The following is a 27,012-nucleotide window of genomic DNA, read 5'->3' on the forward strand; positions in this document are numbered from 1 at the left end:
AGGTACAGCTCACCCCGGATCAGTCTTCGTGTCGTAACTCTCCCGAGGGATAAAAACACCCAAAACAGTAATGAGAATAGTTCACGAAGGAATCTATGGCACTCATGTAAACGGCAAAATGCTAGTCCAGAAAATAATGCGAGAAGGATATTATTGGACTACAATGAATAGGGATTGCCATCAATATGTAAAAAGATGCCCTAAGTGCCAAATTTATGCCAATTTACAACATGTCCCTCCATCTTTGCTGGCCCTCCATCTTTGCTCTACACCTACACATCGCCATGGCCATTCTCTACATGGGGAATTGACATAATTGGCAAAATCACTCCCCCAGGAACAGGAGGCCACGAATTTATCCTAGTAGCAATCGATTACTTTACAAAGTGGGTCGAAGCGCAATCATACGCTAAACTCACTGCAAAACATGTAGCACTCTTTATCGAAAGAAATATTATTTGTCGATATGGAGTCCCACATGAAATGATAAGTGACAATGGAACTCACTTTCAAGCCGAATGTGAAGAATTGCTACAAAAATATGGCGTTCAACATCATCATTCTTCCCCTTATAGACCTCAAGCAAACGGAGCAGTTGAGGCAGCTAATAAAAACCTAAAGACTATCATCGAGAAAATGACAGAAAATTATAAGGATTGGCCTGACAAGCTTCACTTCGCATTGTGGGGTTATCGCACGTCAATCCGTACATCAACAGGAAATACGCCATTTTCCTTGGTATATGGAATGGATGCCGTACAACCTGTCGAATTAGAAATACCATCTCTACGCATTGCGCTAGAGAGTAAACTCGATGAAGTTGAATGGACTAGGGCAAGATATGAAGAATTGATTCTACTCGACGAGAAACGACTAGAAGCTCTACATCACACTCAGTGTTACCAAACTCGTATGGCTAGGCAGTTTAATAAGAAGGTCAAGACAAGAAATATCAAAGTAGGAGATTTGGTATTAAAAGCACTAAGGAAAAATGTTTTAGACCCAAGGGGAAAATTTAGACCTAATTGGTCTGGACCCTACATTGTCAAGACAATCCTATCAGGAGGTGCAGCAAAACTAACTGATATGGATGGCAATGAATTCTTAAACATGACCAATCTTGACCAACTTAAGAAATACTACCCATAATTACTTGAGTAGGATACTCAAGAGAGCTACGTTCGGTCTGATTCCTTAAGAAAGGATACGCAGGCAACCCTTTACGGGTGCGGCCACTTTATTTTTCGACATCTCCGCGTTCAAGAATTAATTAAAATTTCAACAGAAAAATCGGCGAATTATTGGCGTCACATAACAGAACCTGGCGCCAGCCAGAAGTCATCAGCGCCAACCGATGGAATTGACGCCTTGCGCCAGACTTCAATGGCAGGCGCCAAATGCCAATGACTGGCGCAAATTCGGGAATAAAATCTGGGCGAATTTCGGTGTTTTTTCGGAAAATTTTCGACTTCCGTACTCGAAGAATTTCTGGAAAATTATTTTTTTTTTTTCGATTTTCATTGCTTTAATAAAATAAATTTAAAGTAAATAATTTAATTGAAAGCTAAAATTTCATTAATAAAATTACATTATTGATGGAATTTAAATAAAGCTGAAATAAATTAACTTTGAATAAAAATAACAATCTAAGTCTAATAAATCTAAAGCTAAGCAATGCTCTTAATCTTTCTTTTCCTTTCTAGCTCTTTTCCCATTCTTGTCTGCTTCCTCCTCTTCATCCATAACTTTTGCTAGTAGGCATCCTTTAGAGGACCTACATTTGATTTTAGAGTAGATGGTCTCCCCTTCAGCTAACACTCCATGCTTCTTTTCCACCCAAGCTTTTTTGTCTGTGGTGTTAGCTTTCCTTTTTCCTTTGTCTTTGGTAGTACCTCTCTTCCTAGGCATTGCAGGTGTTTTGAATTCAATTCTTGCACCTAAGCGTTCTTTAGCAAGAGTCACCCTGTCACCTAGACGATTCTTCACATCGATTCTACCCTGATCAATCGAAGATTTCTTCAGCAACCACTTCTTTACATCATTGGGCAAAGAAGGAGGAACCTTTTGGGTAATCACTTCCCATAAAGGTCTAGCGCTCCAGTAAGCATCGAATCTATCTACTTCTTGAGATACAGGGTACTCATAGGGAGGACGAAGATCCCCGGAAGGAATATTCTAAAGCAAGCCGTATTGTCTTTTTACCCTGCAGGGATAATAATGAGTTACACGAGACAAGCTTGGAAGACGGAAAAAAGGTTGCTTGTTAACACCAACCATCCTTTCTATTTTCCACCATGGGATAACCCACTTGATAGCAAAATCACGTGATTCAAAGACTTTTCTCCACCCATGGCGCCCAATTTTAGGGATGCGCTTCTTCCTTCTCACAAAGCAATTGGGAGTATATTTTTCAATGTCGTCCGGAGGGCTAATTAATCCTAGCCTCTCCATTAGCCACATCTGTAAAAAATTGCAATGCAAATAAATTGTTATTACAATACAAAAATATATATTTTGATTTCTGTAATTAAAAATATTATTTTTCTACCTGTAATAAAATTTGAGAGCCGCGAAGAGGCACTTTTGGGTCCCTTTTCAATTCATCTAGACTAATCATAGTCTCTCCAACTATTAATGGCATTTGATTTCTCCCTGATTCGATTTGTTCTAAAACAGTGGTTATAATTGATTGACCCTCATTATTTTTACCACTACTAAGAAAAAATTGATTAAGCATGCAAAATAAGAACGCCCTTCTTCTATATATATGAAAAGATTCAGAAAGAGGTTTATCAAAATAATGGCGTGCAAATTCTTTCAAATTAACTACGTTGCCATCTACTATTTTTGATAAATCCCTTTCCTTTAAATTAAAGAAGCGCTCAAAATCCTTATAATAGTATGCGTCTACTCTAGGGATTGCTATAAGGTCTATCGCAGGGAAGCCTAAGATAGCACCAAATTCCTCCGGCAAAGGGCTAATCTCGTCATACCCTATTCTGAAACAATGAGTATCAACATTCCAAAATTCTAAAGCAATATGTATGAAGTCTAGGTCAAGATCTACCCCTTTGATGCCATAAATTCCCCCCAGGCGAAATAAATCTAATTCTTTTCTCTCCCTCGCATTAAGAGATCGACACCATTCATGAGTATATTGAGTGAAGGTCTTGGTGACTAAAGACATGATTATTGTTTTTCTAAAGAAGAGAATTATTTATTCGCTAGAATTATGAGAAGAATCGACTGGGCAGGGGGATTTTTATACACAAATTGCGAGGAATTTTAATCAGATTAAAATACAGCATCAGCGTCAATTGGCGCCAGCCGCCAGCGCTTGGCGCCACATGCTAAGTGTAGCGCCTGGCGCCACGCGCCATAGTGTGGCGCCAGCTGGCGCCAAGTTTCCAGATCAGCCGCGCGTCCTCAACTTGCGTTTTTAATATTAAACTCGAGTCGGTTAATGACTTTATGGCTCTGTTTAATCCTTTTCTATCCTTTTTCCTAATTAATTAAATATAGCTATTATTTTTTAAATTTTTATTATTCTTTTTGGACTTTATTTTAATTTCCAAACACCCGACATTTTATTCAAATTTTTTTCCTTTTTTATTTTTTCTTTTTGGGGGAGAGAGTCGGATACCCTCCATCAATAATAAAAATGACGGAATTTTTTGCGCAAAATTGTTTGTCACACTTTTTCTTGCACACACTAACATGCACATAAGTTCATGTGTCTATAAATAATGAGTCAAAGGCAAAGTTCTACAAAAAAGTCAAAATAAAATATACACTGGAACAAACTACGGCGCCGGAGGACGTAGGCCCATCATATCATAAAATTGCGCCGTACGAGGAGTCACCTCTCCACCAGCTCCAGTCTCCGTAGGAAGAGGAAGACTCAATATAGGACCACTCCAGCCAGGATCAACCTGAGGCTGCTGCGATGACGAGCCAACCTCGTACATCCCACCACCTCTGAAAGCCGAGGTAGCCTCTCCTACCGATGCAGCGTGAGCACCCTCAGAAGAAGATCCCGAGCCCTCTGCAACGTCAGCTCGAGCAGCCTCAGAGCGACCGCCTCTACCCCCTGACGAAGTGCGACGACGTCTCGAGCTAGACCTCGCCAGATCCCTCCGCCCCTCAGGTCTCGTACGGGTGTGAGAAGCGATAGGCTGGCCTTGCAAAAAGAGTTTAATCAGAAACAAAGTAAAATTGAAGCAGCAATGCAAGAATAATGAGCAAAAAAAGGCTACCTCTCGGATGACGTCATCCCGACGGCAAGTGGCCGCATTCCTCATCCGGACAAGCTGGCTCCGGAAGGCATCTATGCATCGTGCCATAGCCGAAACCACCTCGTGTGAAAACTGTTAGAAAAATAAGTCAGTAAATATACATGATATATGAACAGGGCCATTTTGAGTAAAAAGCGTCATAAACCTTAATAAAATGCTCTCCTATACAATTTTAGGGCTTACACACATACAACTACCCAACATTGACATGTTATGAGAAATAAATAGTTCATTTGATAAGTAATGTAGGAAATGGGCTACATAGAAGTCATATAGGTAATATTTGATAAAATACATATTGTTTTGCCTAATTAATTGATTTTAACATAATTTTTTGTATTTGAAGTTTTGCAAGGTCCAAAAGGATGGTCCGTTGACAATCAAGGAGCTTAATGAAGTTCGTGACATGTTGGCGTCTTTTATCACCTTCAACATGTAAATGGCATTGTAATTGTAAATTATTTATGTTAACTTTTGAACTATATAACTTATTATTCATTATATATTTACTTACTATTATTTGTATATGTAAGCAACTTTTTTTTATTGTATTGCGTTTGGGAATATTTATATCTATATATATAATTGAATTCTTGTTTTTAATATTATTTTTGTATCTTATTGTAATAATTAATAATATTATTATTAGTTATTTTAATAATAATATTATTAATTATTTTATTTAATATAATTGCTGGAATTACAGGTTATTATTATTGCTGGAAACAGGTTTTTTTTAAAAAAATATTATTGCACGAAAATTGGAAAAAAAAAATAATAAATTATTTGGTGAATAGGCACCGGTTAACTGGTGCCTAAAATAGCTACCACCCAAAAAAAATGGCGGGAGAGCAGTTAAAGGCACCGGTTAACCGGTGCCTAATTGGGTATATGGCACCGGTTTTGAACCGGTGCTAAAAGGGGGGGTTTTGGCACCCCTCACATAGGCAGCGGTTCAAATCGGTGCCTTAGACCGGGTTTGAACCGCTGCCAAAGCACTATTTTCACCTAGTGGACTTAGAGAAGAACGGTGAGTACTCTGTACGATTAGTTTAAAGGGTTGTTTTAGGTGAGTACGATGCGGGTAATGTGGTCTCTTCCTCTAGCTCCCCAAACTTTTGGAATAAAATATGGCATGCATATACTCTACCGCGTGTTAAATTATATGTTTGGAGGGCTTGTAGATCAAGGGGCATTACCAACCTTAGTTGGGCTGAGTAAAAGACTGCCAAGAAGGGATTCTATATGTTCGTTATGTCAGGTTGAGCAGGGAACTAAGCTTCACTGCTTGAGGAACTGCATTATTGCTCGCATTATGTGGGACGCGAGTGGTTTAGAGGGCGATGTCCAGGGGATTTCCTGCAATTTTGGGGACATGTGCATCTTATTTAGAGAGGTTGTCTAGAGCTGAACATGGCCTATTTCTCACAATCTGTTGGGAAATTTGGAATGCAAGGAACAAGTGGATTTTTGAAGGGGAAGAATGCGATCTGAATCGATCCTTGGAGTATGTTCATAAGCTTATGCGCGAGATAAAGGGGGAATATGTGAGTAAGGTGAGTGTGGGAAGGAACAAGAGAGTGTGTTGGAAAGCTCCGGAGGAAGGCTGGGTAAAATTTAATGTGGATGGTGGAACTTACGAAGGGTTGAGGAGTTGTGCTGGAGCGGTGGTGCGAAATGGGAGGGGAGACTCTTTACTTGCTGCTTCGTGGATGACAGAAGATCGGTGGACGTCGGAGATCGCTGAAGCTAAGGCTTTATTTATTGAGTCAAGCTTGTTGTTGAGGCGGGTTACAAAAGGGTAGTGGTAGAAAGTGATTGCCTTGGTGTTAGAATCTGACTCCTTTTGATGTATTAGAATCCCTTTAGATGTTTCTTTGAGTTTACTGTATGTTTTCTATCCGGGAGTTTGGGCCCCAAAACGTGCGGCGATCTATCCTTTTGGCGGCAAGAACGCTAGCCTTGAGCGGTCGCTCTCTACTTTGAGTCGTGTTTCTGGTTCTTGTATTGGCAGGTTTGCATCTTCAATGTTGTCGGCTCATCAAGCTTCATCTCCTGCTTCTGGGTGTCTTTGCCGAGAGCTTGTTTCTTCGATGTCGCCTTCTTCTCTGGCTCCATGAGAATGATTGCCCCAACTCAATCGACACCACTCCGAGGAGGAAATTTAGAGATGAAGCTCTCAACAAGTTGTTCGAGCACAACAACCCCAAAGACAAGCTCCTCGACAACAACGAAGATCAAGCTCCAGAGTAAACAAAGATTCCAGAAGTCAGCCGCATCGACGGCGCACCAGAGACTCAAGATAGTTTAGGATTTTCTAATTTTGTTTTTCAACTCTTGTAAGTCGACGAGGTCGTTGTTAGCTTAAGTGGGGGAGGATGTCAGAATCCGACTCTTTTTTATGTATTAGATTTCTTTTAGATGTTTTCTTAGAGTTTACTTTATGTTTTCTAAGCCTGAGGTCCCATTGTTGTGTTACTGTCAGTTCTGTGTTCACTAGGGATTCTCCTTGTAATCAAATTAAAGCTCTTTAGAGGGTGAATGATTAATGAAATCTTAAGTCATCTACCAAGTGTTGCCTTGCTTTTATGCTTGTTTGTTGTTAGACCTTTATAGATATTGTGTCTTACTTGCATAATAGCTCCCCTCCAAACCAACTTGATGCACTAAGAACTCGTGGTTCGGACTCGCTAATGCCCGCCTTGAAGTATCGGTCGTCACACGCCCTAACCACCCGCACTCCGTCGCCAAAATAGACGTGAGTGCTCCTGTGATTTAATTGCACGCTTGTGTTGCTTTGTGCTCACAAGCCCCTCTTTCGCTCAAGGATAGCGTTCTTGCCGCCAAAAGGCTAGAGCGTGCCGCACGTTTCGGGGCCCAAACTCCCGGACCGTGACACTTGGCCTAATTAATGCTATTTCATCACAAGAGAAAGGTAGTAGTAGTATCCATTTGATTTTTGATGATGTTTATCATTTTAGTATTTTCTTTGAGTCTGTGTGTTGGAGTTTGTAGGTAGAGAAGGAAATAGAGCTGCCCACGAGACAGCTCATTGCCTACCATGGGTAGTGGGTTGCCGAACTTGGGTGACGAATTTCCCGTCTAAGCTTGTATCGATTTTGAATGCTGAGCTTATTATGAATGAAAGCTAGTTGCTCTTTTGGAGCTTTGTTTCCTTAAAAAATAACACACACACCCGAGGCAACGCTCAAACCACACACTAGCTATACCAAAAGCCGATCATAATTATCAAATCAAAGAATACTACAACTAGCAACCCGGACATCGCCCATACCTCACAGGCTCACACTAACCTTTTGCGCGTTTATAGATTTCTCCATCCAGCGTATAGGCCGAAATCGATCGTAAGCAGAGCAGCAACACTGAAAATAAAGAAGGTTGTTGAGCGGAGTAAAGTTTAGGCGTTTAACAATGGTTGGGACGAACTTGAAGGCAGAAACTACGTCGCTGATGGACGAAAGGGATGCTACGGAGTCTGAAATCAACGCAATTATTCACCGTCTTTGCCAGGACGGAGGTCCTGGTCTATCTGCCAACCTTGTCGACTCCGAGGTAATCTCTTATTATTAAACCCCTTTTTGTGTTGTGATTCTGTCAATTAATTGAATTTGTTGGCTCAATTTCCACAATTTGATTTGAGGTTTATCCATTGCCAGTTCAATTATAAACCCTTACTTGGTGTATCTTTCTTATTTATTTTAATTGTACTAGATGTTTAGTGAAATTTATATAGGGTATATGATTTCAACTTCCTGTTAAGATACTTGGGTGCGTTGATTCTCAAATCGTTATAAACATTCAAAATTATATGTTTTTAACTATAAGTAATGCTCGATTTACATGTTATTCGCTTTGACTATCTTGAACTTCTGAATTTGTACTAGTACAGAAAATCTCATTTACATTGTTTTGTTTACATATGGCAACTCTTGCAGGGTTTCCCTCGTGCAGACATTAATATACCGGCTGTTCGAGCAGACCGTCAGCGCCTAGCTGGTAAGATACTTGATTTATTGTTGCTATTATACATTACTAGGATAATATTTCGTGCTATGCAGATCATACCAAGTAAAGGTTGGTGGAGGTGTTCTTGGCATGTAAACTAACTAGTTGAAGAAAGGTTGGGGTGGTGGATGCATGGTAGAGTTGAGGGGTGGGTGCTGGTTTTCTGGCAGGGGAATGTATTTGGGTAGGTGTAGATAATTAAGCTAGGTTAATTAAGGGGACCACATTTCCTTCTTACCTTTTATCTAATGCTCCTTGGTTTGTGAGCCATTTTACTTGATTGCAAGTAATAACAAAATTTATATACGTGATCGAAAGTTACAACTTTCACAACCTTTGTCAATTGGAGGTCCAACGATCCTCTTTAAGCATGTTCCTTTCCCTGGAAGCTGTAAAGAAAAATATGTATTCGAAGATGAAATCAAAGTGAGGAGTTTTTTTTTTTTCTTTATGTTTTGCCGGTGGATGTAGTTTTTGCAATATGTTGAAGAGTCAGTTGATCCCTTGCTTTTGTTTCTGTCTTTGAATGCTTTCATTTGTGGTATGTTAGTATTTGTAGTAATTTTGTTGGTTCAATCTTGGCAAAGTGAATGGTCTTTCAAAAACGTTCTCTTTTATTTTGCTACCACAATTACTGTACTCTATTATCCCCAATGAAGTCACTTCTGCTTTTGCTTCTGCTTACTCGGCCTGCTGCAGTAGATACCATATTTCTGGAGAAGTGGAGAGTGGTGGCCAAAGGACCAGAAGAGAAGTGGGGGGAGTGAAGAATAATAAGTTTTTCTACTTCTGTCCTCTAATTATTTAGCTTGTACTATTATAGTTATATTTATGGTTGGGAGAGGAGTAGTATTGCTATTATTTCAAATTGATTGATGAGTACCTTGCTATCCTTCACTTGTGTCTCCTCTGATTTTTATTTGCTTCACACCATTCCAATGTGCTAGAGCATGGAGGAGAGAGATTAGAATGCAGAGGCGGAGATGATGCAGCTGCTTGAGGAGGGGGGGGGGGGTCCATGGGAAGAGATTAGAGGGGAAGTGGTTGTTTTGCAGTGGCAATGGTGGTGCCTCTTTGTGGGAGAGAATCAGAGAATGGGAAAGGACTTGGGTGATCTTATAAATTAACTTTACAATACATCTATCTTCAAAATACTTGTTCAATGTAAAAACTGTGTGAATATGTGGGGTTATGCTTATCAAATAGAATATTAAAAAATTATTAGTTTAAATGTTTATTTCTCGTATGGTTCCCTTTTAACAATTGAAATAGGTGTAATGTGGATTTGTGGTAGTTTATCACTATATCCTATGTAAAGGAACTCTTGAGAGTTGTAACTTGTAAGACTTGTAACACATTATTAATGGATGATTTATGAGGATTTATTTATGACTATTTTCATTTGTAGAATTTATTGTGTGTCTTAAGTCATACACAAACCTTTATTTCAATATTTTGGACTGACTTTTACTTTATTTATTTATTTTATACGCAGAGCTTAGAATTGACCACATAAATCTCACAGAGAAAATCAGTCAAAATATACAACTTTTACATGCTACGAAACTGGGACCTAAGGTTTCAACCACCATGGATTCAGGTAGAGCAATTTTTATAATGTTTTTTTATAATTAATTAATTTATTTTTACTTGTTACTTGGATATTATTCATTTTAACCAAATGACAGTTTTGGATGATGAATTTTTGTTAGATGTGTGCTTTTTGATATTTGAAGTGAACTTTGGGGATTTAAATTAATTGTCAAATTAAATGATTATCATGTTTCAAAAAAAAAAAAAAAAAAAAAGATTAAATGATTGTAAATATACAATTATACAACTTTCTAGGATGGCTGATGATGTACGAATATTAGTTATTCAGATATGTTTATAGGTCCTTATTGTTTCCAGGAATCTTCAGCATCCAGACTTGTCTGCTCCTTGGTACACCTATACAAGATTTATTTTTTTATTTTTTTTTTTTTCCCCAAAGATCATTTGAAATGTATCAGCCAATTCAGGCTCTTTTGTGGAACTATTAAGTGTTGATACTGTTTAATCCACTTATCAGATTAAATTACTCATGCTTGGGGGTGTGCATAAAAAATTTGGACTTGAATGGACTGAACCAGATTGATTTCTGGAAGTTCCATGCAAAAGCCTATACTTTAACATTTTCTACGGTAAGTGGATGAAGGCTCTTTAACAGTTTAACTCTTTAAGTCATTTATGGTCCCCTCAAAGCTCCAATCTCCTCCCTGTTCCCCTCATTCGTTTTCCTCTAGCAATTACTTGATAGCCTGGTACAACCTTCTTCCTGGCTCCGTCCTCTTTCTTGATCTATGTCTTTTGTTTCTCTTCTAGCAATCTGGTTACTTAGTAGTTTTGCTTCATCACTGTCAATTAGGTTGATGTAAAAGAAAAAGAAGGCGATGTTGGCCAACCATAAAAGTTCTTCAACTAATTGTTGTCTAACCAATTGAGTTATTTACTTGCTTATTTCAGTTAATTATTGCTTAAATTTATAATTAATGGATTTGATTTTGTGTTCTATGCGTTTTTTGAGATTTCTTGGGGTTGCATATTTTGCAGATTTGGGGGTAGTTTTAATGTTATATGAATGTTGTAATTTTATGGGTGCTTATGTGTAGAATGATGCTTAAATTTACCAAGATTTGGATTTAATAGAAACAAATAAAAACTCTAACAGGTCCATTTGATTTCAATTCGTATCAGATTGGAACTATCAAGTTCGGAACAGTCAACAACCATATCAAATTCAGAATTACACTGTTCTGGTCTCCAGTCTAAGAAAAGTTAGGATTCTGGCTTAAAGTTTTGGACCGATGCAAAGTCTTATACTATATTTAGTGTGTAGGCTGTCCAAAATTTGTATGTCCTCCATTCTTTTTAACTTTACTAATAGCTCCGTAGCAAGCAATTTGAGGAAGAGATTAGAGAAGATAAACAAGCGATCTCTTTCTCTAATTGTGTGACAAGGAGCTATTAGTCAAGAAAATAATCACGGAGGAAGTATATTACCTTATTAGGTAAATAATTTTCATTTGTAAGTCACCACAATGCTTGCAACCGACATCGTAACTCTTATAGATGCCCATTTCACAACACCACTACTGGGATTTTTTTTTTCCTTGGGTTGATATAAGCAGAGAAAAGAGACATCCTTTGATATGAACTGACTAAGATTGATAAATATTCGGACAAGAATAGCACCAAGTTACTGTTTCATTGATGGAAGAACAAAAGATAGTTTTGGTAACTTTAGGTTATCACTCTCCTTAGCAACTTTAGGCTTCACATCTCTAACAAGGTTCTTGATATTCAAATTGTATAACTACTACTGATGCTACTCATTTCTTATGTATACAATCAAGGTACTCAAAAGTACACTCTAGCTTTAATTAGTCCTTGTCTTCTTTTGCTTCTACTGCTGCCCTCTCCTTGCCATGCTACCACACCACTTAGTGTTTCTTTGATTAATTTTGCCTGCTTCCTCCAAAGGTGTTTCATCACTGTCTTGTTGTTGCCCTGCTGTCACTTGGCCTCCTGCTGGTCGTTTCTTCCTTGTGTACACAGCCATAGGTTGCTCACTTGGTGGGTTCATCACATCCTTTCTCCACCATGGCCCCTTCTCTCCTGTTGCCCACCATCAGCCGATTCCCTAACTCCCATCCCTGGCGAACTACCATACCCCTACTTTCTTTCTTGGCGAACTTACTAATTCCAAACCATTAGCTCTTCTACTCAATAAACTACCAATCCTCAAACCCCTCTCCAGTATCCACTCTTTATTGGTGGCTAGATTTTTCTTGCTGCCATCTCTCCCTCTTTCTCAACCTTGCTGGTGGCTGGAGTGTTATTTCTGGAAAAATCGTGGTGGAGCTCCTTTGATGGGGATTGGGAAACGGGAACTGAAGCAATGAGAAGAGGGAGGGGGCTGGGTTCAGGTTTGTGGTTGGAGGATAGTGGAAGGATTGCTAGAACATGGGAAGAAAGTGAAGGGGATGATTTTGGTGTGGGAGGAGAGAAATAGAGGTGTTGGGTAGTGAGGATTGAGGAAAATGAGAATAGGGCTAAATAAAAAATACAATAAGTAAGAAGAAAGATGCTTTGGAATCCAGGGGAATCAACTTTCAACTTCTTTTTTGCGTGACATGTTAATGATCACACCCAGTTTTATAGTTGGTCCCATGGTAGTAGAAAGTTTGCTTCAGGCTGCACCTGTTTAGTTTGTTTAGGTTTGAAATGAAAATTTGAGCTTACTATTTCCATCTGATGTGTTACTACTTGATTTCATTCCATCACAAGTATGAAGTCCTTTTTTATTGAAGAAACTTACAAAGAGAGAGATAATCTGCTATCTTCCCTATCTAATGGCTGTGTATCTCTATGGACAGATGATGTTGATATGAGTAATACTGTTGGTCCTGCAAACGCTGATACAACTAGCAGAATCCCTTTTGCAATGGTAGATGAAATAGCTGAGGCATCTCCTGCAGCAGAAGATGGTTTGCAGCTTGGGGATCAGATGGTGAAATTCGGAAGTGTAGAATCTGGGGATGACTTACTACCCAGGCTTGCCTCTGAAGTTCAGAAAAATCAAGGCACTGCAACATCTGTGGTTGTTATGAGGCAGGGTGTGTTAACAAGCTTGTATATAACTCCTCGAACATGGGAAGGAAGCGGTTTACTGGGGTATGTTGGATATTCTCTTCCACCTTTTAAATTAATAGTGTGTGTGTGTTTTTTTTTATTTTTTTATTTTTCATTATTATGATTACTATGTTTAAAATTGAAATCCATCCCAAGTTGAATGTGTAAAGTCGACTTTGTGTGCAAATAAAAAAAGGTTCCCTATTGTATTCAACATTATGACAAATGGATAATAAATCGAATATTAGATATAGGAGTAAGGACTTGTAGTTGTAGATATAGTAGTAATAAAGTTCAAAACCTACAACCTTAAGCACTACTGTATTTTACCCTCGCGGCAGGAAGGTAGAACTCACCTTTCATAAAGAGGTGGTCCCTGATAAGGAGATTGGCTTGTAGTTGTAGATTTTGAACGTTTAGTAGAACACACATGGTTCAAGTTCTACCGAAGTAAAGTTTATAGAGATTTGGCTGACTTATGGAACATAAAGAAAGTAAGAAAGGGGAGTGAGTGGTAAGTACTTAAGTAATCAAGAAAGAGGTAAACATTGACAACATTACCCATGTATTAGAAGATATAGAGTGTGTACAACAAACTTACAAAAGTTGATTGGTCATCAATTTTCAGTGGTAGAGATGTAATTTCAACATAAATACTTTGCATTGAGGAAGTGATGCATGTAATGTGGAACTTGCCACATTGCCTGTACACATTTTATTAAACAAGGCATACGAAATATAATGTTAAATTTGAAAATGCTGTACCTTCAGTAAAAAAATCAATTTGAAATATATGCAAAAGAATAGAATACAATTATTTATATTAAAAGGACATTTTTATAGTAGCTGTGGGCTTGTGGCGTTATGGTTGATAACAAACCAGTTGTGGGTTTACTAGGTTTACGCAAAAGAAAAAAACTTAAAACAGGAAATTGTAAGCAACCAAGAACACTCCCAATATCTAATTTATGATGTCTTTTATCATAGCTCTAGGGTCACATCCTATGTTTCTTTGTAGATTGTTCATCTTCCGGCAAATTGAGTATAAGTGTTTGTTTTGCAGATGTCATTTTAAATTTCTCTGATGTTATACTTCTACGATAGCAAGGTGAAGCAAGTTTTAAGGTGTTGCCTTTATGCATGTCAAGGGGGTTTTACAAGCTGCTCCTGCTTTGCTACTGGATCATTTGCCACAGTATTATGAGTTTGTATATGCTATCGGAGTCGCTTGAACAATCAGTTGTTCTTGGGGGGTTGTTTATCTAGCTCTCCTGCTGTAGTGCTGTGTCTTCAGAGCCATGTTTTGCACGTTATTTTACATCAGGTGGTCTGCCCGTATTTGGTGATTGTATGCCAAGACAAATATGTACATTTGAGTCTACTTGGAGGTGCTAAGGTGTTTTTGTTTTTTTATTATTTTTTTTAAAAGATTTTGACCTAGGCTCCTAGAGCTAAGTTAACGTACTACTTTTGGTTTAAACTAGGGGTGAGCATGGGACAGGTACCCGTACCATTAGTACTAACAGTTCGGGTATCCGATCACCAATATCACTAAAAGTGATATTTATAAACCGAACCGATAAGTTCGAGTACCTGGATTTTCGAAACGGTTATCGGGTACCCCAATAGTGATAATCAAACTCAATAAATTAGTTATTATGATATATTTTAACACTAATTAACAACAATATCATATGATCTTGACCAAATTATTAATTATATTACTAATCATTGATATTATATAGTGATTATGAAGTAAAGTAAGGATTTAGATTTTGGAAAAAATAGATTTAAGTAGAATAAAAAAAAACAAAAAATTGCTTATCGGTTCAGAACAGGTAACCATTAATTTTAAAATGATACCCAATAACCATATCCGATAACAAATTAACGGAACGGGTACCCGAATTGTTATGGTTATCGAATTGAGTACCCTAATTTTCGAAATGGTAATAGAACGGGTTTTCGGGTAGTTTTGCTCCGCCCTAGTTTAAACAATCACTAATAGTATGTCACTCAAAAAAAAAAAAAAAAAAAAAAAAAAAAAAAAAAAAAACCACACCAAGAAAATAGTATGTCAAATGAAACTTTTTTTTTGGTATAAAGAGCCACAAGGGCGGGTGATGAGTTTCGATCCCATAGAAGAGCAGTTTTTTTTTATTATTATTATTATTATTATTATTATTATTATTATTATTATTTGTAATAAATCAATCGGGGAGTAGTTTAATTAAATATAGTTAAGGCGATAACATGTTCCTTGTATTGAAATTCAACATTTTTTTTTTTCGACAGGCGAAAGTAAACATTGGTTTATTTATTATTAATCAAATATAATCACGGTTTCAAAAAAAAAATGTAATCACATTTAGGGGCCGTTTGGTTCACCAAGAGGAAAGGGAATGACTAAGAGAAAGGGAAAGAGGGAGAATGGAAAGCAACTCCCCTATTTATTATAGGTTGTTTGTTCACAAAGGAGAAAGGGAATGAAATGGAACTTCACATGGAAGTACCAACTCACTGTCAACAACCAACTCCAACCCCCTCCCCCAGCGGCGCCGAGATCCCCCACCCACTTCGTCGGTCCCCACCCCTCACTGCAGGCGACTTACTCCCCTCGTCCACCGCGCCGCCGCCCTCCCTCGTCCACCGCACCGCCGCCCCTTTCCTTCTAATTGTTGATGTTGTCCCTCTTCTCTCTCTTTTTTAAGTGATTTGTTTGATAGATCTACTAGGCTGATTGTTAATAGAGTTTCATATGTTGTTTTTTGGGTGTTTGGGGGTTGTTTATGGGGGTTTTTTTTTTTGTTGAGATGGTTAGGGCTTTTGGGTGGTTTTTGGGGTGGTTTTTGTAGTGGTTTTCATGGTGGGTGTGGTGATTTCGTGGGTAATGAGTGGTGAACGTGGTGGTTAAGGGTAAATTCGAATGAAGTTGGGTAATTTGGGGAAGATGGGTTTTTTTCCGGGTGGATTTGGGTGGCTTCGGTGGTGAATGTTGGTTTTAGGTGGTTTCGATGGTGGCTGAATGGTGGCGACAGGGGCGTCGGCGTGGTTAGCGGTGGTTCAGGTGGTCAGTTGGTAGTTCTGGTGGGTGGATGGTGGCTATGCGGTGGTTCTGATGGTGTTAGGGTGGCTAGGCGGTGGTTCTGGTGGTGTTAGGGTGGCTGGATGGTGGCTAGGCGGTGGCGTCGGTAGTCAGTTAGTGTTTTTAAGAGTGGTCAAGGTAGTTAGAAATTTGGTCAAGGTAGTTGGGTAAAGAGGAATTTGGGGGTTTGAGTGATTCCCTTGGGGGGGGGGGGGAATGAAGATAGAGGAAAATGGGGTAATGGGAGGGGTAAAGGGAATGATTGATTTTGTCTATCAAACATCAACAAAGGGATTCATGGTAGTTGATTCTCATTCCCTTTGTTGAATACCCCCAACCAAACGGCCCCTTAAATCTTTAATGAGTAACAATCAATAACATGATGTAGTTATATACTGTATAAAAGTACATTAAAAAAAAGTACAATTCTTGGGCTCGTGGGACAATAGATCAATCATCAATTATTATTATCTATATCTATATAAAAAAAAAAGTACAATTCTTGGGCTCGTGGGACAATAGATCAATCATCAATTATTATTATCTATATCTATATAAAAAAAAAAATATAACTAAAGTAATTACCGCTGATGTCATTATTTTCCACATGTCAACCTCTTATAAAAAAATTTCCCGCCAAAACTAATAATGACATCATTATTTTTTTTTCAACATAAATCAAAATTTGAAAATGATAAATTAATTATACATTTCTCTAACAGATTTCATATTTAAATTGACTAACTATGCAATTTCGATTGGAAAAATTAAAGAAAGGTCAGACTATTTCATTTTCATATAAACATTATCTTTTTCTCCTACTTCGTTTATTTATACAGATTATATGAATTGAGGCTTCCACTCTTTATTAATTTCTCAATTTATTAGATGTTGATTAAATTATTTGTACAGCGTACATATTACACACAAATAAGCTAAATAATATTGTTGAAATCATAAAATAATATTTAAATCGTGCATTGCACGAGCCTAATCTAGTATATACTAAAATAACAACCGCTGACATCATCACTTTTTAAAATTGTACACGTGTCAAGTTGTTAAAATTTTCCCGCCTAAATCAATTGATGACATCATATTTTATTTATGTTTTTACCTTGAATTATTACAATTTTTTTAAGACAATTATTATTATTATTATTATTATTATTATTATTATTATTATTATCATTATTATCATTATTATATGAATTTATAAGTGACTACCTGACTTAAAAAATATAATTACTCTCAGTTAAAGAGTACTCCGTAATACATAATTTGCTTTAGTATTTACTCTTCTTCAAAATTAATAAGATCTAAATATCACTACAAATGGTAATTAATGGTTATACTTTTATAATTTATTTCATATGAGGGACATATATAAAATATATATTTATTTCAATAAATTTTTTATGTCGTGCATTGCACGGGACTTATCTAGTTATATACTAAAAGACACACCAGCAATGACACGTGCTGGTGTGTCCTTAGTATAATTTTTTTTTTAAAAAATTGATAGAAAATATATACAAAATATTTTCTTCCAAAATTTGGTAAAAAATAATCCTAAATAATATATTTACCAACTTAAATATCTAACCATATCTTTGTATATAAGTTCTATATAAGTAATTACTTTTTAATGTGTAATAATGATTATTATAGTAAAAAAAAAAAAAATCATGAATATATATTGTTCAACCTAACATAATTGGTGAATGAAAAATTATCACATGTGAAATTTAAAAAAAAAATGCCAACAGGGTTCAAAATAGAAGAAAATTGGAATAAAAAAATAGAAAAAAAATATATTACGGACCAAATTATTTTTTATGCTTAAGTATATTTTTTAAATTGATACTTCATAAAAAAAAAATTAAAAAATCATGCATGATACGGAATCTAACTTAGTAAGAACAATATAATGTAATCCATATGATATACAGTTATTGTCGTAAATATTACTCTTTATCCCAAGAAATACAACTATATAAAAGTAAACTTCGTTGAATAATGGAAGATACAAGGACACTTGGAAATTTAGATTTCCCATATGAGTGACACTCTAAAAACGACTAAAGTAGACTCAACTTTTATACTTAAAACTATAATTGGGCTGTACGCCTGTACTGTCTCTAGTTCGTTTAGTTTTACTAAATGTACTGAAAAGTCATTCGTGGATATACAAAGTCGTCGCAGTGGATTCACACCTTACCCTCTTTATTTAGGTTGAATTTCTGGAATTGTTCTTGTTTGTTGAGGTTATTTAGAAGCTTGTTTTTGTCTTTACATAGTTTGTGGTTGACTAATTTGCTCATTTTTATGCAAATGAGCAAAAACTTTAAATAATTACTCATTTTATACATAAAAAGAAATACGGAGTACATATAGATATATATTTGCCTCAAATTTGTCCAAATATATATAGATTGTGTGAGATTGGGTACATGCACAAATATGGGTACAACGTACAACAGAAAAATATCACTCCCAAAGTCCCAAGTAAGCAGAATCAGGTACGATATGTTACAACTCGTATAATATATATACTAATATACTGATAAACGGAGTACGTACTTGTTTAAAAAAAAATACAGAGTACAAGAAAGTATAAATAAATTTAAATCACCAAATACAAAAATCCAAAAGTTAATGAGGAGTAAAGTGATCACATTTGCCCGTAAAAAAAAAAAATAATAAATAAAAAAAATAAAAATAAAAAAGTGGTCACATTTGAAAGAAATACTATACGTGAAGCTGAAGGGTCATTTTATGTGCATAGAAAAGTAGAAAACTACAGTACTTCGTAAATAGAGAGCATTGAAAAACAGCAATGTTATTGAAATTAACCAAGCTGAGTTAGATACTCTTGAGCTTCCCTTGTTTTAAATAAGAGTGCCTCTGTGCGTACAAAATATTGATCAAATTAAGCTTAAATTGCTATCCGATACTCGCATTGTCCTACTACACTTGATAATATTATGGAGGGTGATGACACGACATCTAAGGCTGATAAGATGCCTGGTGATCACTTCATCACTACAAGTGCTCACAGTCCTGCCAATCTCCTAACCACTAGTAATGAATTTGCAGCTAACACAACTGATGAAGATGTTGAAGAAGGCGAAGTTAATAAGGATGAATTACACAATCTGGTAGCAGAAAATTCAGTGTCCGACACAGATGAAGAAGAACATGAAATAAAGGATATCGATAGTCTGGTGATGGAAGATTCAGAGGCTGGTGAAGATGTTAATGAAGAGGAAGAAATAAAGGATATTGATAATCTGGTGGTGCAAAATTCAGTGTCTGATGAAGATATTAATGATGACAAAGAAATAGAGGATATTGATAATCTAGTGGTGGAAAATTCAGTGTCTGATGAAGATATTAATGATGACAAAGCAATAGAAGATATTGATAGTCTGGTGGTGGAAAATTCAGTGTCTGACGAAGAAGATGGTAAGGACGAAGAAATAAAGAACATCGATAATCTGGTGGTGGAAAAATCAGTGTCTGGATCAGAATCTGATGGTATTGGCTACACACCTCCTCCTGGTTATGAGCTATGCTTGCAAGAGCCACTTTTGGATATTGAGGTGGATGATAACACTGAGCTTTGGCTAATGCAACTCCCTTCTGACCAAGTAATCTCTTCATCTTCCTTGGCTTTTTATTTCTGAATTACCTTTCTTTTGTAAATTGAATTGAGTTACCAACTTTAACATTACGCCTCTATGGTACTACACCAATTTAAATTACTTTATTACTAGTAAGGATTTCATTCTTATCAACCTTCGTGGCATGCATGAACTTGTTGTCTAAGGTGTTGAACTTGAATGAACAGTACGTACGCATATTCGATATTTAATTTGGTTCTGTTTTTTTTTTTTTTTTTTGTTAAATCTCAATAGCTTAAAATTATTTCAATAAAGGTTAAGAAGTTATCAAAAACTTATCAATATAAAAAGGTTGATTAAAGTAATCTTTATCATTTGAAATGTTGTGAGCAAATGCTCAAAATTTTTTGCCTAAGGGAGGTTTTACTCCTATCACCATAGATGAATTTCGTAGAGTTCAAACAAAACTCCCATTTTTTTGGCCAGCTTATTCACATGACTAATTTTAAAAAAGATCAAACATAATTCATCTTTTAGTATTTGCTTATGTATTTGTATTTCTGATTTAAAATGTATTTATTTCTTACTTGTGCAGAGGCTTGATGATTTCGAAGGTCAAACAGCATCTATTGATCTTGACAATGAAGATGGACCAATTGGTAGCATGAGGACAAAATCTGGTAAATACAACTAAAAGCTCATAATAATGTAACTCGCATTTGAGGTTTGACGATGCATTGATACTTATATATAAGTGGTATACATGCAGGTAAAGTTTATAGCATGGTCAACTTTCCAGCCCCAGTATCTGATATAACTGTTTTTATACCTGGCCTATCTGGAACAAAAGTTGGTATGTGTGATGTGTCACCGACTCGTTAACATTTGCTCATTTCATAAATCATGTAAAATTGATACCCCGAAAATTGCATCCCTTAATATAACCTAATAATCAAATATGTCACATTCTTTAAGAACAGGTCGAGGGAGTAATAATTTCAATCATAGACGCTAATAATCATGTTCATAGTGCAATAATAACAGCAGTTAAATATCTATTTTACAAATGATATTCCAAGTAATGAACCGTTTTGACATATCATTCCTCATTTAATTTTCCACTAATTAACTTGGAATTTTATTATTTTTGTGGTAGCTGGGAAGATTTCACGGCATGTAAACCTTGTTAGATTTCCCGAGCCAGATGAACTCATCTCGCAATGTGAGGAGATGGCTAATTTGGAATCAGATTCGGGAGAAACTAGGAGCAACTCATCATCTGATCGGGATTGTCCAAGCAAAAACAAAAAGAAGAAGGGTAGTATCACAAAACCTTGATGGTTGATGGCTTGATGAGATATTTCTGCCATTTGCATCTCTACTCTCTAAGAAGATGAGATATGTTCCTAAGCAGTTTGACTGATAATTATGTTGTTTAACTCATATGTCTGATCATTTTGACTAAGTAGCTCAAGCTGCTGTTTGATGGTTGTTCTAGCTCTACAAAGTGCCTCTATGGGCACTAGTAACTTTCATTTAATTAGGTTTTGTTTTCTATTTAAGTTCTTGCTTTGATGATGAAATAATCCTAAGTGCTTAAGTATTTTGGATTTAATGATCATGTGCTCTTAATATGACTTTTGTTTTGAAGATATCAAGTGCAAAGTATCTTGGTTAAATGTTTAGAGTTTGTAGCATAATTACAGGTTTGAGTGGATAATGTGCATTAAAATGTGTAATGGTCATCATGTACTGGAGTAGCATGGCGATGTTATGCCACTAGCAAGTAGCAAGACGTTACCACATTAGTATAAATAAAGTATCAACATATGCAAACATGGAAGAAAATTGCACAAAACAAGTTGTGATTTCCACAAGCTAATTTTTAAGTGGCTCATTTGACCCCCAACAGCAGTTAACAAGTTTATACTCAATGGCCATTGTGTTCAATTGTCAGTTTTGTCACCCTCTGATTCCCAATCTGCCACTCTTCTAACGAAGGTGGATCAGTAAAATGGGATTTAGACCTATAAATGAAAAGGGTAATGCACCATCCATGGAGTTGTAAGATAAAGCCTACATACAATAATCAACAAAAGCAGCAGCTACAGAGCCCTCTGTTTTGAGCGCTGGTGCCTATTCCTCCCAACTCCTCCTAACCATTGTGTTAGCATTTAGTAAAACAATTAGAATCAGTAAGCGGTCTTGAAAGGCTTGTACGTTTTAAGATCATTAACCACCCCGACGATAGATCCAGCAGCAGCGGCGATGGAGATAATGAGGCAAGCAGCACTTAGAATCTGAAGAGAAATCCATTTAGTAGTCCATTTGGGTATCTTCTTCTGGGAAATGTACATTTCTACCGGGAAATACACAGTCAAGGGCCAAAACCCGAGTGCTCCAAGTAATCCCACCACATCGTTGAAGAAGGGTAAGAGCATGGAGATTACGGTGGTAATGATCACGAATACAGTCCTCCAAACTAGCCTGAAGAGATTAAGGTTGTAAGGTTTGTAACCACCAGGAAGTGGAATTTTGATATCCTTGGTGATGAAGTCACTATCAGGGAAGGTCTCACTGGCTATTTTCTCAACGAAAGCATAGAGAGGCTGACAGTAAACTTGGTAGGCACCAACGAGATGGATGACAATAGCAGCATTGGCTATGTCTACTAGCCAAAATGGGTTGTAGAATCCAAACCCAGTTAGCAGGTTCCCGGGTGACAAGTCCCCGAATGCTGCATAGCCAAAGCACCCGCATAACAGGTAGAATACAGTTGTTACTACAACACTTACTAGTGTAGCCTTCCTCATTGTCTTTGATTCCGCTGGGGGTGACCTTACTGTGTCCTACATAATTACCAGTACAGTACACCATGTTACTAACATCAAATTACGAATGACTACGTTACCAAGCAAGCTAGGCATGATTAAGCACCTGAATTTCAATGAGAATCATGGAGTATGAATAGGCAAATGCAATATCACCAAGTGCTTGGAAGCTTCTCCACACTTTATCAGCTTCCGTAACCACACCAACACTAATACCAGTCAAACTGCCCTTGATTTTTCCATTTACTGTTAATTCAATCGCGTATAAACAGAGAATAAGAATAAGAATAAAAACAAGACTATATGACAATTAAATAAAAAAAAAGTAAAAGTCAATAATGAACGGCTACTTGTGCTTTTTGCCGAAGAAAGAAAGGAATGTAGCTAGTCTACTAGAAAAAGTGAACGGTTAAAAAGAGAGTTGAAAAAAATGATTTGATGCATTACCAGCCACTTTAGCGATACCAAGACCAAGACCAATGGTAGAATAAGTGAAAGACATGACTGCTGCAACGATTGATAGCCACCAAATTTGATCAAAATCTGGGATTTGGGAGAAGAATATCTCAGCAACTCCAAAGAGGATCATGTAAGGATTTGCTGATATGTTGCACTTGGCTTTCTCGCCTTGCTCATGGAAGCAATTAGATCTTTTTATAGCCCTATATATATAAATATGTTACCCGCGTTAATAAATAACATTACATGTATATGCATATCAAGGAGATAAACTGTACAACATTTAATTCATATGATGATACCCTTTTATGATGTTTATTTATAAATTGGTCTTAATTGGTGTATATGTTTACTAGCCCGTGCGATGCACGGTTTGTTTGAATTTTTAAAAATATATTTTTTTATACATATATTTATGTGCTAAAATTTGTTATATATTTAGATAAAATTCCTAATATCAAAAGATAATATTTTATATTTAATTAATTTAAATTGGAAAATCTCATTCGCCAATTTTGCTTACGTGGCATTTGAATTATTTAATTATAAAAGATTTTAATAATCTCCTATTTAATTGGTTACTACTAAAATTTATAATCCTACATGACACACTAAGAAAATTAGATCCTATGTGGCTCTCTAAAAACTCGGGAAAAAACTCCCCTTTATATATATATATTAGATTTCATAAGATAAGCTAAACGTGATGCAAATAAAAAAAATCTTACGTCATGCTTATCGAGGCTGCTATTGTATAACCGATTGCAACTCCAAAGAGGTTTAAGTACTGAATTAATCCACATATTTTCACTTGAAGCCCACCTACAACGCAATGCAACCACAAAGTCAGATTAAGTTGGAATTTTGATTATACATACTATTTTAACTCCTGTTTTTTTCAATCTCTTTTAACTTTGTTTGTCATCTTTCACCACAAATTCACAATATCTACTGTATTTCATACTACTATCCTTGTTACTTTATTTATGTATGTTTTACACCCACCCATATCTTTCTTTGTCTCTTCTAATAAATCCACCTAATTATTATACAAGGTCAACTTTATCAAATTTTTTTATTACGGAGTAATATATGTATTTATGGACATGACATCTTTATATAACGGAAGTAGTATATATAATGCTAATTTTTATTAAATTAGCAATATTCCACTCATATCTTTCTTTGTCTCTTCTAATAAATCCACCTAATTATAACACAGAGGCCAACTTTATCAAATTTTTTATTAATATATATATTCATGGACATGACATCTTTATATAACGGAAGTAGTATATATAATTCTAATTTTTATTAAATTATTAATATTAATTGAAGGTCAGGTGTGTGGGTTAAAATTAAATACCAAGATTAGCTTGAACAGCATCCATGTAAGTGTAATTTCTCTTGCCGGAGACAGGATCACCGGATCGGTAGCAATCGGAGAGCAGAACAGAAGTGTAGTAAGTGACAATTGAGAACAATATCATCACAATTGGGCCAGCAATCCACCCAAGCTGGGCCGTAGCCCAAGCCAAGGACAGCACTCCTGACCCAATCACAGCCGTTATTATATGGGAACTTGCCGTCCACATAGTCCCTGCAAAATTTAACCAACTATTAAATTAATATGTACTGGTACAGTACTCTCTATCATCACCTTCACATTTCAATCTCACGTGTTTTTGTACCAAAACAACTCCAATCTCAATCTGAATAAGTTAAAATAACCACCATGATTCATGGTTGTTAAAAACAACATATGGAGTACTAATTAATGTACTGCCCACCTCTTAGAAGCATGTAATTAGGTAAAATAAAATATGACAGAACAATCCAATCTCATATAAGTAAGGAGAAATCAACTTAAGACACGAAAATACAAGAAATATACGAAGCAATTGTTTAATGATGGTACAAGTGTGGTTTTTTTTTTTTTTGTTAATTCTCGGGATCATATAACTTTGTTGAGGTGCACTGAGTTATAAGATGAAGGTTTGTCAAAAAAAAAAAAAAGGTGTTACAAAACAATTAACCTGTTCTCTTGACACGGCCATCATCATCAAACACTTTGGAGGCGTTTTGAGGGGCAACGTCGAGACCAATATTGAAGGCCTGGCTTTGCTGCTTGCTTACCCCCATGGTTCGAGTTTGATCCAGTAATAACTAATAAGTTTTCTCAAAATAAATAATACGGAGCAGTATGATTTCTAATTTAGTTTGAAATAGAATTGAAAAAAATCGGGAATTGGATAGAATTGAAGTAACAGCAGCAGTAGTTTAGGTGTGATTGTGGTGGCGTAAGAATCGAAACTTTATATAAGAAGAGAGTGTGAACAAGTGGGCTAGAGCCGCGTATTTTGACTATTAAATATTCCGACCAACTGCCACTCTAGGCCGAACCACAAATTATTGGGTGCATCCGACATTTATTTATAAATCTATTTTTTGTATTTATTCTTATGCCCCTCTTAATTTAATAATACCTCATCACTTCAGACCATCCCTTTAATAATACATGCAACATGTTATAAAAGTAAATAATAATAAAACAACAATAATAATATTAATAATAATAATAATAATAATAATAATAATAATAATAATAATAATAATAATAATAATAATACAAACTTAAACATGCGGGATATTAATTAATTAGAGAATAAAAGATATTTTCTCCACCTCATTAGCTATGTCCACTGATTATGACACAAAAATTTAAGATAAATTAATTTCGATTATTAATTGTTATTTGATTAAATAACTAATGTAAAGGGAATTTGTTTCTTTCAAAAAAAAAAAAAAAAAAAAAATGGGACTTTGTTAGTTGATTCAGAAAAAATAAGTTTCTTTTTATAGATTAAAAAAAAAAAATCATGTTTATTTTTGTAATTCAAACAAGCAAGTTCATAAACATTCATACAAATTAAAGTTCGGAATAAAACTTTAATTAGTGGTTTTGATAAGTTAATACTCCCCCTGTCCCTTAATACAATGTCAATGCCTCTTTTGAGCATTTATTCATCACGTAATAAAGAGAAAGAGACATTATACGTATTAAGGGACGGAGGGAATATAATGCAATTTCTAGAGGAAATTAAAAAATTAAAAAATCAAATAATGTTGGGCAATTGGGTTGAGGCCCTGAAGGAACCTATGGGGATAAAGGCACCTCTTAATAGTTTTAATCATATTCTAAAACTAAATTATAAAGAATAGTAGGTATCATCTACATCGATTCCTATTATCAATAACTTTTCTGCAAAATGCGGGTTGATGTCTTGATGTATAAATATGCTAGTGAAATTTCCAATCCAATGATTCATATGCCAAGTAGCTAGATTGTATAAAGGTATGTTCAACATTATTTACTTAATTTCAGTTCAGTTCAGTTCAGCTCAGCTCTAATCAGTTCAGTTCAGCTCAGCTCAGCTCTAATCAGTTCAATTCGGTTCTCCAATCAGTTCAGTTCAGCTCCTAATTTACCTCTCTCATAAAATATTCATTTCATCTCAGTTTAGTTTAGTTCCAATCAGTTCAGTTCAGTTTAGTTCAGTTCAGCCCCTCTCATAAAATATTCATTTCAGTTCAGTTCTGTTCAGTTCCAATCAGTTCAGTTCAGTTCAGTTCATTTTAGCTCAGTTCAGTTCAGCTCACTTCAGTAAATGTGAACAGGCCCTAATAATATGATACAAAGTATTGATTTTAAGTATTATAATTATGAGTAACATAAATTTATATATATATATATATATATATATATATATATATATATATATATATATATATATATATTTTATTAAACACAAAGTATTTTGTAGAACGAACTCACGTGAGTCCGCTTAAAAAAAAAAAAAAATAAATCTTAACTGTCAAAAAATAGATATATATTGGTCATATATTAAGTTATAAATATCATTTATTAGATTAAAGGTGTCAAAAATTAGATAATAATGGTCAGATTTTAGATTATAATTATCAGATCGATATTAAATTATAATAGTCAGATATTA

At 35.7% G+C, this 27,012-nt stretch overlaps 3 protein-coding genes across 3 annotated transcripts; 2 read left to right on the plus strand and 1 right to left on the minus strand.

Annotated features, from left to right (window-relative positions):
• Nucleotides 1-7,571: 7,571 nt before the first annotated feature.
• On the plus strand, nt 7,572-14,659 carry LOC145638737 (uncharacterized). The gene is made up of 5 exons (XM_081689737.1): nt 7,572-7,868; nt 8,252-8,312; nt 9,817-9,921; nt 12,740-13,037; nt 14,059-14,659. Exons 1-5 carry the CDS (start codon nt 7,728-7,730, stop codon nt 14,078-14,080), a joined length of 627 nt encoding a protein of 208 aa, XP_081545863.1. The 5' UTR covers nt 7,572-7,727; the 3' UTR covers nt 14,081-14,659.
• Nucleotides 14,660-18,663: 4,004 nt separating this feature from the next.
• LOC145639818 (uncharacterized) lies at nt 18,664-20,400 on the plus strand. Its single transcript, XM_081691148.1, has 2 exons — nt 18,664-19,733; nt 20,302-20,400. The coding sequence occupies exons 1-2, from the start codon at nt 19,068-19,070 to the stop codon at nt 20,398-20,400; spliced, it is 765 nt and encodes a 254-aa protein (XP_081547274.1). The 5' UTR covers nt 18,664-19,067.
• Nucleotides 20,401-21,456: 1,056 nt separating this feature from the next.
• LOC145638738 (amino acid permease 3-like) lies at nt 21,457-25,366 on the minus strand. The gene is made up of 6 exons (XM_081689738.1): nt 25,033-25,366; nt 24,363-24,596; nt 23,725-23,818; nt 22,985-23,199; nt 22,644-22,783; nt 21,457-22,555 (listed from the first exon to the last, which is right to left on the minus strand). The coding sequence occupies exons 1-6, from the start codon at nt 25,136-25,138 to the stop codon at nt 21,899-21,901; spliced, it is 1,446 nt and encodes a 481-aa protein (XP_081545864.1). The 5' UTR covers nt 25,139-25,366; the 3' UTR covers nt 21,457-21,898.
• Nucleotides 25,367-27,012: the final 1,646 nt, after the last annotated feature.

The sequence above is a fragment of the Chenopodium album genome, chromosome 7, assembly GCF_948465745.1.
Source record: "Chenopodium album chromosome 7, dcCheAlbu1.1, whole genome shotgun sequence".
In the NCBI taxonomy this organism is placed as follows: domain Eukaryota; kingdom Viridiplantae; phylum Streptophyta; class Magnoliopsida; order Caryophyllales; family Amaranthaceae; genus Chenopodium; species Chenopodium album.

Coding starts and splice junctions, on each gene's coding strand:
- LOC145638737 (XM_081689737.1), top strand. CDS start 7,728: ATGGTTGGGACGAACTTGAAGGCAGAAACTACGTCGCTGATGGACGAA. Junction 7,869..8,251: donor CCAACCTTGTCGACTCCGAG/GTAATCTCTTAT, acceptor CAACTCTTGCAG/GGTTTCCCTCGTGCAGACAT. Junction 8,313..9,816: donor AGACCGTCAGCGCCTAGCTG/GTAAGATACTTG, acceptor TTTTATACGCAG/AGCTTAGAATTGACCACATA.
- LOC145639818 (XM_081691148.1), top strand. CDS start 19,068: ATGGAGGGTGATGACACGACATCTAAGGCTGATAAGATGCCTGGTGAT. Junction 19,734..20,301: donor TGCAACTCCCTTCTGACCAA/GTAATCTCTTCA, acceptor TTACTTGTGCAG/AGGCTTGATGATTTCGAAGG.
- LOC145638738 (XM_081689738.1), bottom strand. CDS start 25,138: ATGGGGGTAAGCAAGCAGCAAAGCCAGGCCTTCAATATTGGTCTCGAC. Junction 24,597..25,032: donor TGGCCGTGTCAAGAGAACAG/GTTAATTGTTTT, acceptor TAAATTTTGCAG/GGACTATGTGGACGGCAAGT. Junction 23,200..23,724: donor GCAGCCTCGATAAGCATGAC/GTAAGATTTTTT, acceptor TTATATATATAG/GGCTATAAAAAGATCTAATT.